At 45.0% G+C, this 18862-nt stretch overlaps 2 protein-coding genes and 1 long non-coding RNA gene across 7 annotated transcripts; 2 read left to right on the top strand and 1 right to left on the bottom strand.

The window, feature by feature from the left end:
* The first annotated feature begins 359 nt into the window (after nt 1-359).
* LOC121533798 (palmitoyltransferase ZDHHC5-B) lies at nt 360-10374 on the top strand. 5 transcript variants are annotated; one of them, XR_005994508.2, is made up of 12 exons: nt 360-470; nt 2455-3851; nt 3958-4079; nt 4165-4322; nt 4501-4673; nt 5450-5552; nt 5649-5740; nt 5959-6091; nt 6222-6330; nt 6428-6534; nt 7236-8289; nt 8739-8827. XR_005994508.2 is itself a non-coding variant. In XM_045226804.1 (12 exons), the coding sequence occupies exons 2-12, from the start codon at nt 3703-3705 to the stop codon at nt 8842-8844; spliced, it is 2223 nt and encodes a 740-aa protein (XP_045082739.1). In that variant the 5' UTR covers nt 362-470; nt 3663-3702; the 3' UTR covers nt 8845-10374. The 5 variants fall into 5 exon arrangements, 4 of the variants coding, with proteins under 4 accessions (XP_045082739.1, XP_045082737.1, XP_045082753.1 ...); XM_045226804.1 differs by having other exon boundaries at nt 362-470; nt 3663-3851; nt 7236-8206; nt 8739-10374; XM_045226802.1 differs by having other exon boundaries at nt 362-470; nt 7236-8206; nt 8739-10374.
* Nucleotides 10375-11119: 745 nt separating this feature from the next.
* On the bottom strand, nt 11120-14609 carry LOC121533815 (thioredoxin-related transmembrane protein 2-B). Its single transcript, XM_041840093.2, has 8 exons — nt 14361-14609; nt 14194-14254; nt 13534-13647; nt 13185-13261; nt 12772-12878; nt 12566-12631; nt 12242-12371; nt 11120-12129 (listed from the first exon to the last, which is right to left on the bottom strand). Exons 1-8 carry the CDS (start codon nt 14547-14549, stop codon nt 11962-11964), a joined length of 912 nt encoding a protein of 303 aa, XP_041696027.1. The 5' UTR covers nt 14550-14609; the 3' UTR covers nt 11120-11961.
* Nucleotides 14610-14663: 54 nt separating this feature from the next.
* LOC121533820 lies at nt 14664-18773 on the top strand. Its single transcript, XR_005994511.1, has 3 exons — nt 14664-14979; nt 17943-18047; nt 18555-18773. It is a non-coding gene; the product is annotated as an uncharacterized LOC121533820 (long non-coding RNA).
* The last annotated feature ends 89 nt before the right edge of the window (nt 18774-18862 follow it).

The raw sequence follows: 18862 nt of genomic DNA, 5'->3' as shown, positions 1-18862 counted from the left end.
GCGTGTTTTGCACCGGCTGAAAGTTTATTGCATTCGATTTGGAACCGAGCTGCCCCCAGGGCGTCAGCCAGGTGCCCCGCTTTGTATGACTGCGGTCGACAAAAAAAGTGATGTAATTATGCACGTGTAGAACTTTTTAGGATTCTGTGTTTTCCCATGCAAAAGTGATTGCTAAATCTGCCTTCCAAATGAAAACTAGTTAAATTTAAACATTTATTTTATGGAAAAGAGATGTATGTTTCTGGACGATGCACCATGTTGCCTTATTGACAACATGACCGAGCGTCGCAGATTACTGTTCGATTTGAGATGGCGCTCCTCCCGATGCCCGTGACGGGCCTTGGCCAGTTCAACGCGGGCCAGCGTAAAATAACTCCCTCATTGGCCTAGCTAGTAGCTAACTAGCCTCGGGACCGAAACGAAACGCACCAAAATATTAAGGACTTGAAAACATCAGCCCTGGATGTCAGGTATGCCTTGTTTTTGGTTAACTGCTTTTCCCAGTATCCAAGTAACTGATCGTTTATAGTTTTACTGTCTCAAGCGGTGATCAAACACAGGTCGTCGGTACAAACTTGCCCTGGTTTGGCTAGCCAACGAGCTAACATTTATCCCTTGATCATGACTCTCAGTTCCATTACATTACACATAACGAGTCATTGGACGAAGGCGTCTTCTGCACGGGGAGTTTTGTTAAGGACACTCGGCCTGAACATTAACATGCATCGCTTGCGGTACGGTTTTGGAAGCATAAAGACCTTATCTTTCATGTCAGAGATAAATAATTTTCTAACAAAAGGTTAATTGATACAGAACTGTATAGCGTTATGGTTCCCACACGGCCATATTTCCATGTTACAGTGTTTGTTTATGAAAGCAGATGGAAGATAGCTATCTGCGACTCTGAACACCTGTGTAAACGCAAGACAGAAGCCTCAAACATGTTGTCACTGAAAAATACTGTCCGCTGCAACTGTTAAATCTGTTAAAACAGTGTACAGTAAGTGTATTTTGCATTATTTTAATGTGATATGAAAGTAGAGTGATTGATTTTTCTAGAACCGTACCGCAATTGAGAATTGATTCACGTTTAGATGGAGTATTTGGCTGTTTTGGCTTCCTGAGCCATTTCGCCTTTAAACAACATGTAAGGTCCTTGGACTAAGGAGTAACATTAGGCTACGCTAGAAAAATAAATAAATATATATATATTACTGGGGAACAGTTTCACATATAACTTTCGAGTTCCAACAGCTCTCAAAATGCGTTGTAATTAGCCGCTTGTCTTAAAAAATTGTTCACATGTACATTAACCCATCGTAGCAGGCGTAAAAGAAACGTACATGTACAGATTCATTGGGACACAATTACAATACCTATGTAGCTAACGAGTTAGCTACCTACCTAGCATATCCTGCTGAAAACAACGTTAGCTGGCTAGCTGTGTTTAGCATCGACGATGGAGCATGTAATCGTATACTTTATATCTAGAGTTAGCAGACTTGATAGAAGTGAAGTGCTGGCTGTCAGACTCGTCACTCAGTCAGGTGTTTGAAGCTAGCTAACGTGACAATGACAGGCGCAAAAGCAGGGTACTCTGCTGAACAGGGATATTTCAGGATTAACAGCCATTTAAATCTGGGGGGATTTAATGTGTGTGCTGCATGGAGATGATTAGTCGTCTGCTAACAGTGGGTCGGTCACATAACCTCCAACATTCAGCAGCCTGTTTTCACAGATACAGACACGGTCTGTGTAGAGAAGGCTAGGGCTGTTTTGGTGCTAATAAGATATGTGTGGTGTTTGCGTTGAATAGGTTATCTACAGAATATTTCCATGTCAGTCAGGTGTTGTTGATTGTATCGGTATGTACTTTTGTGGGCCTCTGTCATAGGGATGTGTAGAGTAGCTAGCTAGGTTGTTGAAGATTGTAGTAGAGGTGTCTTCCAATGCTCAGGTTTCACTATTACCTTAGAACTGTTTTCAGTGTTCTAACGGAACAGGACTTTTCCCTCAGGTGTTACATGATATCTGTGTGGATGAGGGCTCTGTTATAGATTTATGAATACCTTTGTGTGTGATAGGATGTGAGAGAAAGGTTGTGCATTTGTGTGTGGGACAGAGAGAGGGAGAGCGAGATACTCTTTTAGACACCCTTTTCGACCTGGTTAGTCAGTACTGGGAAATGAGTACAGTTGACAAATTTGTTATGTTTCAACACACAACCTGCCACTCCCTAGACATACACAAAACTGCTGTGGCGTGCAACAACTCATTTAGTTATGTAAAGAACATGTTATTGTCATACCTTGCAACACTATATTGTTCTTGGCTGCATTCGTGTTAGTGATGGTGTGAGATTATGAGTGTGTAATTACTAGTGGTTGAAGTTTGTGGTGTTGGTTAATGCTATTGATGTAATCTAGTAGTTGTGTAACATGCTCTCTGTTTCAGGAGGTGCCCTCCAATTGCCTTCATAGACTACAACCGTGTGTGACAGAATACTGGAGCGAGTGAAAGGAAAAAAAGGGAGAGAGTTGTCTGTGGCTTCTTCTTTCTGCGTGGCTCCATTTTAAAGGCATCATGGGAAAGGAGGTGTGGTTTCGGAGATGGGAGGGGTTTTACCTGCACTGTCACAAAGACTGAAACAAACAGCTAATTGATCCAACGAGACTGATCTCACCTGTGGATGTGAACACTCTCTCATACGAACAGAGCATTGAATAGTGTATACTACATTTGAGAGCTTTTGTATACAAGCTTGAATTTTTGAAAAAGCTACAGGTGGGCTTGGATTGTTACTGGGCAGCTTTAGATTTTTTGGGTTTTGTCCCAACCGCTGCAGCCTCCCCAGAATATAGACCCCGGAACTCTCTCCTTTGCAAGCATTCTGTCACACTTTTCTCTGTCACACGCAATCACATTGTCACACACACACTCTATCTCACACTCAGTGCCTAGATACACCTTGTACAAGACCAGAGTTCAGTGGTCACTGCTCTGCTAGACACCCCTGTTCTGTTGTTTTATAGGCAGTTCTGCTACTACCTCCTAATTTCTGGCCCGCCTTGACCCTATATTTCCCTTACAAGAGAGTTTGCAAATAGTGGTGATAAATGTCGTTTTCGATGCCTGTGGAGGGTTAGGGTTGGTTTGTTGTCTCACCAGGTCAGGAAGTTGTTGTAAAAGCAGTTAATTGTGTGTGCCCTTGTGGGTCTTTGTTGCAGTAGACAGGAGAGATTTTGTTGAGGTATTTATATTGTTGCACCAAATAAGGTTACATGAAAGCCATACATTAATATTTATTAAAGTCGCAATTCTTTTTGTATCATAATGTATAGTTTTGTTTTTAAAATATATATAAAATGTACAGGTATCTTGCTTACTAGCTAGCTGTAGATATACCTGCAAAGATCTACACATATGCAAACAAAGGTGTAGACTTTACTATAAAATAGTAAGTATTTTAGTTTCAAAGTGGTTTTAGTTGCTGAAGTGCAAAGAACTCGCTAGCTTTCTCTAAGAGGTTTCTCCCAAATGGCTGCTTTCTGTAATAATACTATTACTGGTACCTAAGAACCTTCCCATCTACCATCATGCCCCCTTATCCCATACGAACACGGAGGTCTTCCCTCTGACCCTTCCAACACCCTTCTCTTTAGATATACCCCTTCTACCTCTCTCCCTCCCTCCCTCCCTCTGATGCCGGGGTTCAGTAGTGGGGGACTAGGTGGGGAAGTGGGTGGCCCCGCCTCCTCTCCTCCCTGCCCGTTCCGACCCAGTCGCTACGTTCCCGTCTCCGCAGCAACCACCTTCCTGGTCGGCTCCACCACGCTCTTTTTCTGCTTCACGTGAGTAAGACGCACACACACACACACACACACACACACACACACACTGAATTCCATATAATATATCTGTAGCTCTGTATCTCACCCCAACCCTCTCTCCCTCCAGGTGTCCGTGGTTGTCAGAGCATGTCTCTGCCGTCATTCCCATCTATAACGCCGTGGTCTTCCTCTTCACCCTCGCCAACTTCTGCATGGCCACCTTTATGGACCCAGGGGTCTTTCCCAGAGGTAAGGAGAGTGTGTTAAAGATAAATGGCTTAGGTGTAAATAAAGTGTTTCAGTGTGTAAGTGGTGTGTGTGTGTGTGTTCACAGCGGAAGAGGATGAGGATAAAGAGGATGATTTCCGCGCTCCGCTCTATAAAACGGTGGAGATCAAGGGCATTCAGGTCCGGATGAAGTGGTGTTCCACCTGCCGCTTCTACAGACCGCCCCGCTGCTCACACTGCTCTGTGTGTGACAACTGTGTGGAGGTAAACACACTTCTCCAGACTGCCACCCTGCTAACACTAAACGCCGTATGACAGGTGACAACTGTGTTGTAACAAGTTGTCAGAGGCAGCAGTGGAAATATCAGCGAAACATCAGCCATTTATTTTGTCTTTTCTCTTGACCCTTTTGTGACCATTTGACCTGTGTGTGACCTGGCAGGACTTTGACCACCACTGCCCGTGGGTGAACAACTGTATCGGGCGCAGGAACTACCGTCACTTCTTCCTGTTCCTGTTGTCCCTGACGATCCACATCATGGGTGTGTTCGGCTTCGGCCTGCTCTACGTCCTCCAGCACCAGCACCAGCTGGACAGTGTTCACTCAGCTGTCACGTATCCTTATAGGCCGTGTCTAGACTTGACAGTTCATGGAGCTTTAGTATTCTGATCATGGAATTCCGAACGCGTCATGCGTCTACACCTACATTTAAATGTGTCTACCGTGTCCACAGTGTGTCCGGATTCCCTTTTCCCGAGCTATATTCAAATGCCAGTATGCATTCTACAAGCGGTGGAATAGCCAGGCAAAATATGATAACACAACAACAACTGATGGCAGTAGCTAACTACTGTAGCTAACTAGCCAGCTAACCTCTGTAGCTAGCAAGCAACGCTAAATGGATTGAAAACGGGTTAGCATAACTCTAGCCAAACAAAAAATAGTTTTTCTAAATATTAGCTAGCTGGCTAGCATTTATGAGTCCAGCAAACATGTTCCTCACATGCTAGGAACATATTTCCCCCAACGTTATAATGAAAAGGTGCCTCTTGGTCCCAAAACACACGTTTTCTGGAGACTTGTGGGAGGAGTGCTGATGACATCGCCCACTGTATGCGCTTTCGGTAGCCTGATTGCATCCAGACTGAGGAGAAATCCACACACAATGCATCCCTGACCACTTCCTGAAGTGGTCAGCCAGATCTGAACACAATCAGACCACAAAGTGACTTTTGTGGGTCTAGACCCGTCTTTTCAATGCGATCTTCGTATTCAGATAGCAGAAGTCGCATGTAAGTGTCAAGTGTAGACATAACCATAGACACACACACACAGTCTTGTTGTTGTTATTGCGCTGGTTTAAGTTGTGTCCTTGACTGTGTGTTTCCAGTATGGCTACAATGTGTGTTGCTGGCCTGTTCTTTATCCCAGTAGCAGGTCTTACTGGTTTCCACATGGTACTGGTAGCTCGGGGAAGGACCACTAACGAGCAGGTACGTCTGTCGATCTGGGTGTGCTCCTCTGAGAGGGCCGACATGATCCAGATTATCTAAAAATGGATTCACTCTCTCTCGCTCTCTCTCTCTCAGGTCACAGGGAAGTTTAGGGGCGGAGTTAACCCTTTCACCAATGGCTGTCTGAGGAACATCTCACACGTGCTCTGTAGCTCTCAGGCTCCCAGGTTAGTGACCGTCTCTCCTTCATTCCTCCCATTTTCCTCTGCTGTTGCAGCTTATGGTTGAACAAGACCCTCAGGGGGAAAACTCAGTGTAGCCTAAGAGTTATGGTTGTTAACTAAGTAAAATATCTAACAATATGTGTGTGTAATGGAGTATAAAGTTACTGTATGTTTCAGTGGAAAGTTTCAGGGTCATTCATGTGTTTACCCATCTCTGTCAGGTATGTGGGTCGGTGGCGGGGCAAGCAGACAGTGGAGGTGCAGCCTCCCTTCCTCCGCCCTCCTCTCTCCGAGGCCCAGCTAGAGGCCAAAGTCCTGGACAACGGCATCCAGAACGACCACCACAGCACCCGGGTACGTACACACACACACACACACAGCGGACCCGCTGACAAACAGATCTAACATACAGGGGTTTTCAGACGCAGCTCTCCCTCTCTCATTTGTGTGTATGAACAGTCTTGTCCTTTCCTGTCCCTGTCAGTCTAAGAGCAGTTTAGAGCAGATGGAGAGCCAGTCAGCAGATGCAGAGCCTCCACCTCCTCCCAAACCAGAGCTCCGCTACCCTGGCCTGCCCCGTGCAGACACAGAGGGTGAGCAGTGAACGCACGCACACAGACACTCGCTCAAGTATCCCACACAGATGGTACTCTCTAGTTTGTAACGCTGTTTTGTTTTTTCTCCAATCAGAGAGCAGCTTGCTGTCTGAAGGTCCGTCCACTCCCTCAATGTACAAGTACCGGCCGGCCTATAGCAGCCCACAGAGGAACCACACAGCTCTGACACACCCAAACAAGGTACACATAGACACGCGTTAAACAAAGGGTCAAATCAGTTGATAGATCGGCTATAGAAGGATTAAGCCGAGGGCATCCAGGTGGGACTAGCAGAGGTATTTTACAGACCCTTCTCTCAGATTCTGTCCGTTCTTCTTTCCGTTGTGGTTAACTCCATCCCCCTCTCTTCTACTTTGAATTGATCACTCAGTGGCCATCGGTTGATCAGTAAGTCTGTTAGTGTCATCTCTGTGTGTCCGTTTATGTCTGTAACAATATTGATGCTTGTGACTTTCCTTTCCCCGTACTCTGCATTTACTATGCTGCCTGTATTCTCATAGATTTGTATGTTTGTGTTCTTGTGGTGCTGATAATATTTTTCAAGGTTAGTGGTCTTGATAATGTGATGCCCCAGTACACCTCCATCCTGCTGGCTCTCTGTAGAAACGGTGTGTTCTGTAGAAACGTCTATGTTGTCTTCTGTTGAGGAATGTCTCCTCAAAGTAATCCCTTTGTAACATAACTTTCCATCCTCCCTCCCACACTTCATTCTACCTTCACTACCTCTTACTCTCCTCTCCTCTCCTCTCCTCTCCTCTCCTCTCCTCTCCTCTCCTCTCCTCTCTCTCCTCTCCTCTCCTCTCCTCTCCTCTCCTCTCCTCTCCTCTCCTCTCCTCTCCTCTCCTCTCCTCTCCTCTCCTCTCCTCTCCTCTCCTCTTCAGATGATTCGTGGGGACAGTCTGGACTCTCCCTCCATTCTCCAGTCGAGTCGCCAGCCCAGCTATCGGTCTGAGCCCAGCAGCCTGGATGGGGGGTCGGTAATAGGTGTGGGGGCGCGTAGGGGGGGAGGGGAGAGGGGCGAGGGCCCCGGGGGGTCCAGTGGGACGGGTGGGGTTGTCACGGGGGGCATCTCCGGGTACTCCCTAGGGGGGCGGTCGTACACTTCCTACCCTTCCTCTCTGGTCCTGTCCACCGGTGGTTCTCACTCCTCCAGCATGCGCTCTGCCCACACACACCATAATACTCTGGGCACGCTGCAATCAGAGGGCACCACCGACACCAGCTACAAGAGCATGGCCAATCAGACACCTCAGAACGGCAGCCTGTCCTACGACAGCCTGCTGACGCCGTCCGAGAGCCCCGAGTTTGAGTCGGCCGCTCACGAGCTGTCCCCTCAGAACCCCCACGCCCCTGCAGCGTTTCCCCCGGCGACAACCTTCTCCTCGCCACCCCCCGGGGTCGGGGATGCGCCCCTGCAGGGGTACACCTCACCCTTCCTCTCAGCACAGATGGCCCAGCAGAGAGAGGGCCAGCTGCTCCAGGGCTCTGCCACTTTCTCCTCCCCCAACAGGGCATACCGCCGCGCCATCAGTCCCCCCCTGCCGACTCCCCCACACGCTGCCCACCCCGAGACACAGCACCACCTCCTCCACCAGGACTCCAGACACCCACACCTCCGTGCCACCTCCTCCATTCGCCCCCTTCCTCCCGTCTCTGAACAGCCCTCCCCCTCCTCCCTGCGTGCCTGTTCCCCGGACCCCCCTGGGTTCCCTGTGTCTCCCCCACCCAGAGGCCCCTCCCTAGGGAAGTCCCTCTCCTACACCGGGGAGACAGGGCTCCAGCACAAGGCTCGGCCAATGGGAGGAGGCAGTTTGTCGGGAGAGGGCGGAGTCGGAGGGACCCAGGCTCCACAGTGAGTAGAGATCTGAGCCGCAAGCCTGCTACTCTTCCTCACTGATTGATCTATGTGAGCCCTCCTCTTCCTCCCTGATCTGTGTGAGTCTTCCTTTTCCTCCTCTTGATTTCAGAGTGTTTCTGCTGGATTGTGTTTGAGAGTGTGTGTGTTCGTCTATGAGGAGACTGATTTTAAAGTTGACAAAAAAACTATGCTCAGGTATAACTGTGTAGTAGGATAGATGTGTGTATCTGTGTTTGTAGTCTGTCTACTTGATATAGAGGCATGCAAGTATGTATTTAGGTGTGTGAAACAGAAGTGATTGTGTTAGCATGAGCAGTTTAGCGTGCTACTGTTTTCTCACTCTGTCTGTTCTGTGCCCTATTTTTCCTCTTCAATGATCCTTCTACTCTTGTAACCTTTATCATAACGCCTATTTATTAGTCTATTTTTGAATCAGATCTACTCACCTCTTCTTCTCACTCCTCCCTCTGTCTCCCCTATCTACATCATTAACCCCCTCCCCTTTTCCTGACGGCTATCCAATCAGATCCACCTCTCGCCCAGGCTTGGCCAATCACAGCACATCCAAACCAGGGGGGGGGGTGAAGAAGGTGACTGGCGTCGGAGGGACCACCTATGAGATATCGGTTTGAGTGACAGACATCCGCCCCAGCCAAAGAATAGAAAGAAAGTTGTTCCACTGGACAGATTCCAATTTTCTTACTCTGAGGAGACTTAGAGATGGATATTCACTAAAATGCACGCACACAATGAAAGGACTATCCTCTACTCTTGGTCAATATGGAGTGGATAGTGGAATAGAAGTGTTTGGCTCACTGGTACTTCAATGACCTTCGTATCTTTATAATGCCAGTGGCCATCTTTTTCTGCCTATCTTTCATATTGGATCGAATGGCGACTGAAGTGGAACTCTGAATGTTGATCAGTGATGGAATGGGACAACCTCTCCTCAGTCTGTGAGCCATAGACTGTATAACATGAACATTATTATGACAGCTGGGTACTAAACTCTATAACGCGTATATACAAAGATGATTTGTTTTGGAAAGGAGTGCTTTTGAACCAATCAGTATGGAGCCTGAGAGGGCGCATATGGACTGGTGACCAATTGTGTCCCATCAAATGGATGGACCAATCACAATGGATCACCAATCCACAGTAGTCACTAATTAATTAAAGTCTGCAGCGATTATTCAAAGACTGTGCAGAGATGATGCCTCAACCCCTACAAACACAGTTTCATTTGAGTTTTATAAAGCTTTTGTTTTTTAATATTGTTTTATATAAATGCTTAAAGAATCTTTAAGAATTATTGGGTCAATTGGTCAGATGATGGAGATAGCGTTTTGGGGTTTGTGAATGACTGTGAATATGAGTTAGACTAATCACTTGTTTTGATTGATGGCTGTATCAGCCAGTCATAAGGCTTGCTGGAATTCTCATCCACAGAGATTGATGATCCTATATGAAGGCCAGCTGAAGTGGCCTTTCACTGAGGATGTTGAAAGCCACAAAGAAAATGTTTATTCTGAATCATAAATACAGCACAAGCATCTTTGTGGAATGTACACTAGAAACATGTATTATTGATACATTATGCAAATTCTCTCTTTCTAGCTTTAAATGATTGTCATTTTGGTGTTCAAAATGTTTTGTCTGTCAGTCAGTGCTAGAAAAATCTTATAAGGATGGTCAGCCAAACGTGTTTAGGGTGGGAAGGGCTTTATTTATTTTACCAGACAGGAAACCTTTGAGTTCTGAACACAATTACAAACCGATCTCTACATCCAGGAGTTGGATGAAGTTGCCCCTACACAATGAGGCCTTTTGCCCCTAATTGTTAGGGCACTAGGGGAGGGTAAGCTGATCCTAAATCTATTCCCAGAAGGGTAACTTCTACCCAGAGACCACATCCCTATCATAGTGCCTTGTCCTTAGATTGTAATGTACTTGGAAAAACTCAACAAATCAAATTCTGGGGGATGGTTGTGGTTCTATTAGCACAGATAGGTATGGTGTAAACATAGGGATTCTGTAGTAACATTTGTTTGTTAATAGAAATATGTATGACGTGTCTAGGAGAAGGTGACTGATGTCGGGGTTGGTTTGAAATTGAGGACTATTTTCATTGGTTTTTGCCTTGAGACCATTCGTAGTAAAATCAAACGGTTTATGTTTTTATTTTATTTTTTACAGTATTTCTTACAACTATAACCAGATAAGAATTTTATATTTTAATTGGTTCTGCTTTCTGTTGTTTAAAAAAAAAAAAACTTTATGGTACAGCTAATGTTTTGCCCACAAATAGGTTTAAGAAGGCACAGTCAGAAACAGAAAGGTGTGTGTGTGGTTGAGAGGTGGTGTTGGTATGTTTAATCCAAGCCCACTAGAGAGTTGGAATGTCAAAGCTAGCTGAATGTAGCACGTTTTATTTTCGGGGAGTTCTGACGCATCTGAAGCACACAAACTATCAACCAATCACACAGCAGTGTGGCCACAGTCAGTGTTTGTATGCACCCCCTCGCCATGTGTACAGTAGGTATGCATGTGATTATGTGTGTTGTGTTGAATGTATTCCTGGTGTGTATGTGTGAGAATATCCTTGTCAAATGCACACCTGGTTAATATAATAGTACAAGCAGTCAGACATACAGGGCTAGAAAGTTTGTTTTACTTTCTTCTGGTGGGGAAGGGGGCCATTTGAACAACTGAATATACGTGAGTAAATAAGAATGCTGCTATTGTTGTGGGCTGTGCTGAATGGAGAGTGTCACAAATATCTCTGATGAATATGTAGAAGACATATCCAAAATGGCCTTAAGAGTTTAAGGTTTCTTCTCAGAATAAAAGGTCAACCTGAAGGAAAAACGTGTCTTCAATCAAAGATCAGCCAAGAGCGTATAGGAGTCTCTGAGCATTGAAAAGTTTTATTTAACTTTTGGCAGAACAGATTATAGCCGACAGACTAAACTGTCAGTTTGACTCCATACTTTGGTGTTGAAAAATGTGACCCAAAAAGCAGCAGAACATGAAAAAACAAGTAAACTCACTACAGTCACAGAAAAACGAATATGGATGAATGAGTGAGATGGCAGTGTAAGGCATTTTCACTTAAATAATTTAAAGGCCCAGTGCAATCAAACTTGATTTTCCTATGTTTCATATATATTTCCACACCGAGGTTGGAATAATGCTGTAAAATTGTGAAAATAATGGTAATGCCCTTTTAGTGTAGGAGCTGTTTGAAAAGAATGCCTGTGTTGGTGGGAGGGAGTTCTGGCCTTCCATGGTGACATCACCATGCGGTAAATTAGTTCCAAACCTCTGCCAATAACTAGTTTTCTCCTTCCCACTCAAACCACTACCAGAAAGTCCTACCAAAATTCTTGCTTGAGAAATTGCTCTTTGCTCTTTTTTTTCTTTTTTTACCATTTTAATTTAAAACAATCACAGTAAGGTACTTAATTGTTACGCAGAATGATCTTAATCTATTGAGAACTGCTGCATTGGACCTTTTAAGGCATCAATAATTAGGACGGTTTGATGTTTACATTTAGATGCCTCATTCTGTCCCTTTTTGTTCGCTTGCAGCTGCTTTTTCACAAGGCCAAACTCTTGAATTAACTTGAATACTGGTGGTCTGATAATACAACAGTGATATAACAGACACAGGCAGATTATATGACCAGCAGTGAACTGTGTGTACGACTGTGTGGTAGAACAATCCAGTCCTTGTTCTCCCTTCGTCACTACTGGTCTTTCTTGCTCTCTGCTGGGGTGTCAGGTTCAGGTTGAGGCTCTTTGCTGCCCTCCTCTGGTAGTAAGGGGTTGTCCTCTCCTTTCTCGCCACGACCCTTCTTTATCTTCTTAGACGCCTCGAAGAGCTCGTTCAGGTTGAACTCGCGGATGATGTTCTCCTAGAACAGAATGGGGTGTGTGAGTGGGGACCCAAAGCCATTCACACACTTCAAAAAGTAAGGCACACAAACAAGCACGCACACAGATTAGTGATCCACACACAACACACACCTCGCTGAAAGTCCAGGACACAGCTCGACACTTATTGTCCACCATTGGACGTCTCATGACCTCCCGCCCTGACTGGAAAAGCACCAATGAGGGGAGCTGCTTGGCCAGAGGAGAGGTGCTAACCTTGTACCTGCAGAGAAGGACATAGTCAGCACAGGGCAGAAAAAGTGTCAGACTATAGAAATAGGCAGTCCCTTCTCATCTTACTTCTAGACAGACTGACATGCAGTCTACAGTCTTACAATGTAAATCCATTTTTTTTGCATTCTCGTGAAAATATAGTTTGTTAGAGACACTACTAATTTCAGAGAGGGAAAGTCTTACCTCTGAGCCACCTCTCCGTACCGACCAACGTCTATCTTCCCAAACCGCAGTCCAGTACAGTTATACCTGCATAACAGAGGAAGAGAACAGGAGACCGCCATGTTTGGTTAGCAGAACAACATTAGAGAGATGTGTTTCACTGGGAGAAGAGTATAGGAGGGGTGGAGAGAAAGAGGAAACATAAGTGAAACAGGAAGAATACTAACTTGAGGGAGAGGTCGGCAAAGACAGGGGCGAAGGACTGGCACTCAGGAGACCAGTTAGCATAGAACTCAACAATCCACGTCACGCGAGTATCATGATTCAGCTCCTCCTGTCCAATGGGATTAGACCAGATCAGATTACCTGAGTAGATCACTGTATCAGTAGTCTCATTCCCAGCCAGGTCTCTTTCCCTACTAATAGTATCATCACTAGCCTGGCGAGCAGGGCTACTAGAGCAGTAGAACATGGATTAGTAACACTTAGCCTGTTGTAAATAAATAACATCTAATGCTCACTTACAGTCAGTAATATGGTAATGATAGTCTCAGTTAACTAGGCTCAACAGTCTACAGTGTGGCGTCTAATCTTCACACTCATGGCTGTCACATCTCAAGTCTTGGATCACCACACTTACGTCTATGGTCTTTTCACTGAAGTACTTGATGTACTCTGGGCCCATGTAGAGTGGCGGTTTACAGGTCATGACGAAGGCTTGGATAGGATAGGAAACAGAAACATTCTTGACACTGTAGAATAGATACTTGGTACTAACCCTAACTCCTAGCCCATGCTGTCAAATTCACTCACAGAGCACAGACGGACTGGTTGGTTTCGACCAGTAAAGTCAAAGTCCAAATCAAACCCTGAAGCAAGCATTGCCTTTTCTTAACAAGGAGCCCAACAACTTCCTCTGGTCAATAGTTATAATGCATATTAACTGACTGACAGCAGTGACATGAAGGGTAACATGACAAGCATCTCACCAATACACAGAGCGAAGTAAAAGATGCCCAGTCTGATGTCCTGCCTGAAGAAGAGGATGACGTTGGCCACCTTACTGAACATAAACAGGTTCCCTGCATGCTGCTCTATGGTGACTGGAGAACAGGAGAAAGGTTAGGGTTCATGACAGAGAAACAGAGAGAGGGGGGAGAATGGGGGAAGGAGCAGAGAGAGGGGGGTAAGAGAGAATGGGGGGATGAGTAGATTGAAAGGGGGGAGGGAGAGGGGGGTAAGAGAGACTGGGTGGATGAGTGAAAGAGGGGTAAGACTCAAAGATAGAAAAGAAGTGAAGGAGGAGTTAACAAAAATAAACAGTGCCCCTCCTCTCACAACTGTATTCTCATGTTTACAAAACAAACATTTCAAGAGCCAACCCCTCCTCAGCGCTGTGCTGTAATCCCAGGATGTGGTTTACAAGATGTGAGGGACCGGGTTTGTAGGGCAAATTGAAATTACAGTGCATGTGTGTGTTCTGATGTTTACTGTTTATACTGTAAACCTAGGAGAGAATTTCAGTTACAACACTGGGCTCACCCCTGCTACCTGGCCAAACCTGTGTGTGTGTGTGTGTGTGTGTGTGTGTGTGTGTGTGTGTGTGTGTGTGTGTGTGTGTGTGTGTGTTTCATTCATTCTGCACCTACTGGCTCTTCTGTTCTTCATCATGACAATCGCACTGAGAAACATAAGAATCTCAACTTCTCTCTGTAAGACATAGGCCCCACAATATTACATACAAGTATTGCAACATTTACAGTAACAATAAACCCCACCAGATTTAGCACAAGAGCAACTCTACCCCGATACTGACCCAGTCAAAGTCGCATGGGTTCCCGTCCTCCCGTTCTGTGTTGAGGTTTTCGCAAAGTCCCGGACACTTCCGAAGTATGAGGAATGCGGCGGACATCAATATAGACAATATGTAATAAGGCTTGAAGAGCCATTTGTATATTTGAGGTAAGTGGTAAAAGAAAGCAATAACTCCGGTGATCAACCCCATGTTTCCGCAGCATGCAACAGAGAGAAGAGAAAGAAAGGGGGTTGAGCAAAGTGACAGCCGTTCTTATTATACCTCAGTGGTGACAGCTGAAGCAGCAAGAGCTCAACGTGAACGAGCGTGACATATGACACTTGACTGCGCAAAACTTTTTTTGTACCTGTTGCGGTTCGGTAGACAGGCGTTTCTAGCGGCTACTCTAAAACATAAACAAAGTAAAACATGGAGGAAATTGGTGAAACAACGTTGCTAAAAGTACAGGAGATAACGTACAGGATCAGTCTAGGAATGCTACAGGAGATGTTTCGTCTCAGTCGTCGGGTCGTGGGAATTATTCTCACCTGTCGGACAGACCCGAACCCCGGAGGAACAGAGTAGTGTTGTTCAACAAAGTCACGAGAAGAGCCTAGAGAAGTTTATATCCCGATGCCAGGTACATATTTTATGAATAATACTGTTGGCCATATATCACGTTGAGCTGAACATTTTTGCACCAATGGGAAACTAGCTAACGTTAAATCTGTCTGAACGTGTCGTCAGTTTTCACAGATTTGCCCACACGTTCCACCCGTTCAATAAGAAGAACCCACAGGTGACAGAGAAAATCCATAAGCAGTTCATTAAAGACCTACAAAGGACTATACAGGTTGGCCATCATCCCTTTGGCTTAAGTAGACTTAATATAAGGGAATGTTCGATTTTTGACACGTGCGTGTGTGGCACCTATACAGGATGACATCAACAAACTGATGGAAGAGGGGGAGCTACAGGGCAAACTGGATGAGCTGGACAAGCTAGAAGAAGCTGCTAAGAACAGCCAAGACCCTGCATGGTTGGCCTCTTTGTTTGTGTCTGTATGCTGCCGTGCCTAGTGTCTTCATCCATCTTGGATTGTCCTGTATCCCATTACATCCATTGATGTGTTCACCTTGTACAATCTGACCTTAGATCAGTGTCCAGGGGCACTTCTCTTTGTCCTACTCCTCCTCGTGTCCCCTCAGGTGTCCCAGTAGAGTGACTGAGCAGGACCTAGGTAGTTTTGTGATGCCGTACTACTTGAAGCAGGAGGCGTACCTGCGGAGGGAGCTCTACCTTACCTGTCACCCTAGACCCACTTCAATTTGCTTACCGCACCAATAGATCCACAGACGATGCAATCGCCATCACACTGCACACTGCCCTATCCCATCTGGACAAGAGGAATACCTATGTAAGAATGCTGTTCATTGACTATAGCTCAGCATTCAACACCATAGTACCCTCCAAGCTCATCATCAAGCTCGAGGCCCTGGGTCTGAACCCCGCCCTGTGCAACTGGGTCCTGGACTTCCTGACGGGCCGCCCCCAGGTGTTGAATGTAGGAAACAACATCTCCACTTCGCTGATCCTCAACACTGGGGCCCCACAAGGGTGCGTGCTCAGCCCCCTCCTGTACTCCCTGTTCACCCATGACTGCGTGGCCAAGCACGCCTCCAACTCAATCATCAAGTTTGCAGACGACACAACAGTAGTAGGCTTGATTGCCAACAATGACGAGACCGCCTACAGGGAGGAGGTGAGGGCTCTGGGAGTGTGGTGCCAGGAAAATAACCTCTCACTCAACGTCAACAAAACAAAGTGTTAAATAGCCATCACTAGCACATTAGAGGCTGCTGCTGCCTATTGAAATCACTGGCCACTTTAAGAAATGGAACACTAGTCACTTTAATAATGTTTACATATCTTGCACTACTCATATGTACAGTTGAAGTCGGACGTTTACATACACCTTAGCCAAATACATTTAAACTCAGTTTTTCACAATTCCTGACATTTAATCCTAGTAAAAATTCCCTGTCTTAGGTCAGTTAGGATCACCACTTTATTTTAAGAATGTGAAATGTCAGAATAATTGTAGAGAGAATGATTTATTTCAGCTTTTATTTCTTTCATCACATTTCCAGTGGGTCAGAAGTTTACATACACTCAATTAGTATTTGGTAGCATTGCCTTTAAATTGTTTAACTTGGGTCAAACGTTTCGGGTAGCCTTCTACAAGCTTCCCACAATAAGTTGGGTGTTGCTTCAATATATCCACATCATTTTCCTTCCTCATGATGCCATCTCTTTTGTGAAGTGCACCAGTCCCTCCTACAGCAAAGCACCCCCACAGCATGATGCTGCCACCCCCGTGCTTCACGGTTGGGATGGTGTTGTTCAGCTTGCAAGCTACACCCTTTTTCCTCCAAACATAACGATGGTCATTATGGCCAAACAGTTCTATTTTTGTTTCATCAGACCAGAGGACATTTGTCAAAAAAGTACGATCTTTGTCCCCATGTGCATTTGCAAACCGTAGTCTGGCTTTTTTATGGCGGTTTTGGAGCAGTGGCTTCTTCCTTGCTGAGCGGCCTTTCAGGTTATGTTGATATAGTGATATAGTGATATACTGTGGATATAGATACGTTTGTACCTGTTTCCTCCAGCATCTTCACAATGTCCTTTGCTGTTGTTCTGGGATTGATTTGCACTTTTCGTACCAAGGTACGTTCATCTCTAGGAGACAGAACGCGTCTCCTTCCTGAGCGGTATGACGGCTGCTTGGTCCCATGGTGTTTATACTTGCATACTATTGTTTGTACAGATGAACACATGTACACATGGTACCTTCAGGCGTTTGGAAATTGCTCCCAAGGATGAACCAGACTTGTGGAGGTCTACAAATTTTTTTCTGAGGTCTTGGCTGATTTCTTTTGATTTTCCCATGATGTCAAGCAAAGAGGCACTGAGTTTGAAGGTAGACCTTGAAATACATCCACAGGTACACCTCCAATTGACTCAAATTATGTAAATTAGCCTATCAGAAGCTTCTAAAGCCATGACATAATTTTCTGGAATTTTCCAAGCTGTTTAAAGGCACAGTCAACTTAGTGTATGTAAACTTCTGACCCACTGGAATTGTGATACAGTGAATTATAAGTGAAACAATCTGTCTGTATAACAATTGTTGAAAAAATTATTTGTGTGATGCACAAAGTAGATGTCCTAACCGACTTGCCAAAACGATAGTTTGTTAACAAGAAATGTGTGTTGTGTTGAAAAACAAGTTTTAATGACTCCAAACTAAGTGTATGTAAACTTCCGACTTCAACTGTATATACTGCATTATATTCTACTGTATCTTAGTCCATGCCACTCTGTCATTGTCATTGCTTGTCCATATATGTATATTTTCTTAAATTCCATTCCTTACTAGTTTTGTGTGTATTAGGTATATGTTGTGAAATTGTTAGATATTACTTCTTAGATATACTGCACTGTCGGAGCCAAAAGCACAAGCATTTCGCTACACCCGCTATAACATCTGCTAAACACGTGTATGTGACAAATAACATTTGGTTTGATTTGATTTTGAAGAAGATTTAGGAGGAGAACGCTGTGCTGGCTCAGAGGGTGCAGGCGGGCAGGGAAGGAATCGCTCAGACCGAACAGCGCATTGCAACAGCCGTGGACGAGTGGAAGGTGAGTGTAACCGGCATCACTGTGCTATTTTAGCAGCTTCACTTCCTCCCTCAATTTGCCTCTGACTGGGCTTGAACCTGGGTCCTCCGCCTCGCAAACACATTTGACCGCCCGATTGACAGCATGCAAAGCAGTTTGACCCCTGAAAAGGATCCAATTCATTGGTGCCATTTCAAGCTGTGGGGTGTGTTTATCCAGTATGATTTCACTCCATTACATAAGCGAGAGAGAGAGAATCACGATGCATTGGTGCACAGATCCACTGAGTTGTATATGGAATGGAATAAATGAGTCGGTGTACATTTTGGCTTTGGGTTAGCTGTAAAGAAAGAACAGGTGTTATGAAGATTATGGCGTCTGGGCTGCCCCTGCTATACAATGGTGATTGTAACACACAAATATCATCAATAATCTGCATCCATAGAGACTAGCCTAAGCCTACTGTAGGAAGATATTTTTAGCATTCTTGTTTTCACTGTTTGTTTTTGTCAATTCCTGCATCTTTAGGCATCTGTTAGGGAGTTCCAGACACTCTCTTCCTCCATCTGCCCACCTGCGTCCTTTGATGACCCCTGACCCTGAGTACTGCCCTGTCCTAAAGCAGATTGGCTTTGACCAATTTGAACCATAACCCTAACATGTACAATTTTTGTAATTAGAATACCAGTTCTGTTTTATTCCTGAGTCTGTGCTTTGTGCTCTGTTTTTGTCATTAAATAAACTCCCAATAAAATAAAATAAACACAACACAAAAACTACACATTTGCCTTCATTTAGTAGCTAGAGTGCTTAATCAATCAAGTATACTTGGTGAA

Source organism: Coregonus clupeaformis, chromosome 2 (assembly GCF_020615455.1).
Source record: "Coregonus clupeaformis isolate EN_2021a chromosome 2, ASM2061545v1, whole genome shotgun sequence".
Classification (NCBI taxonomy): Eukaryota; Metazoa; Chordata; class Actinopteri; order Salmoniformes; family Salmonidae; genus Coregonus; species Coregonus clupeaformis.
The sequence above is the reverse complement of the archived record's forward strand: the minus strand, read 5'-3'. Positions and strand labels throughout refer to the sequence as shown.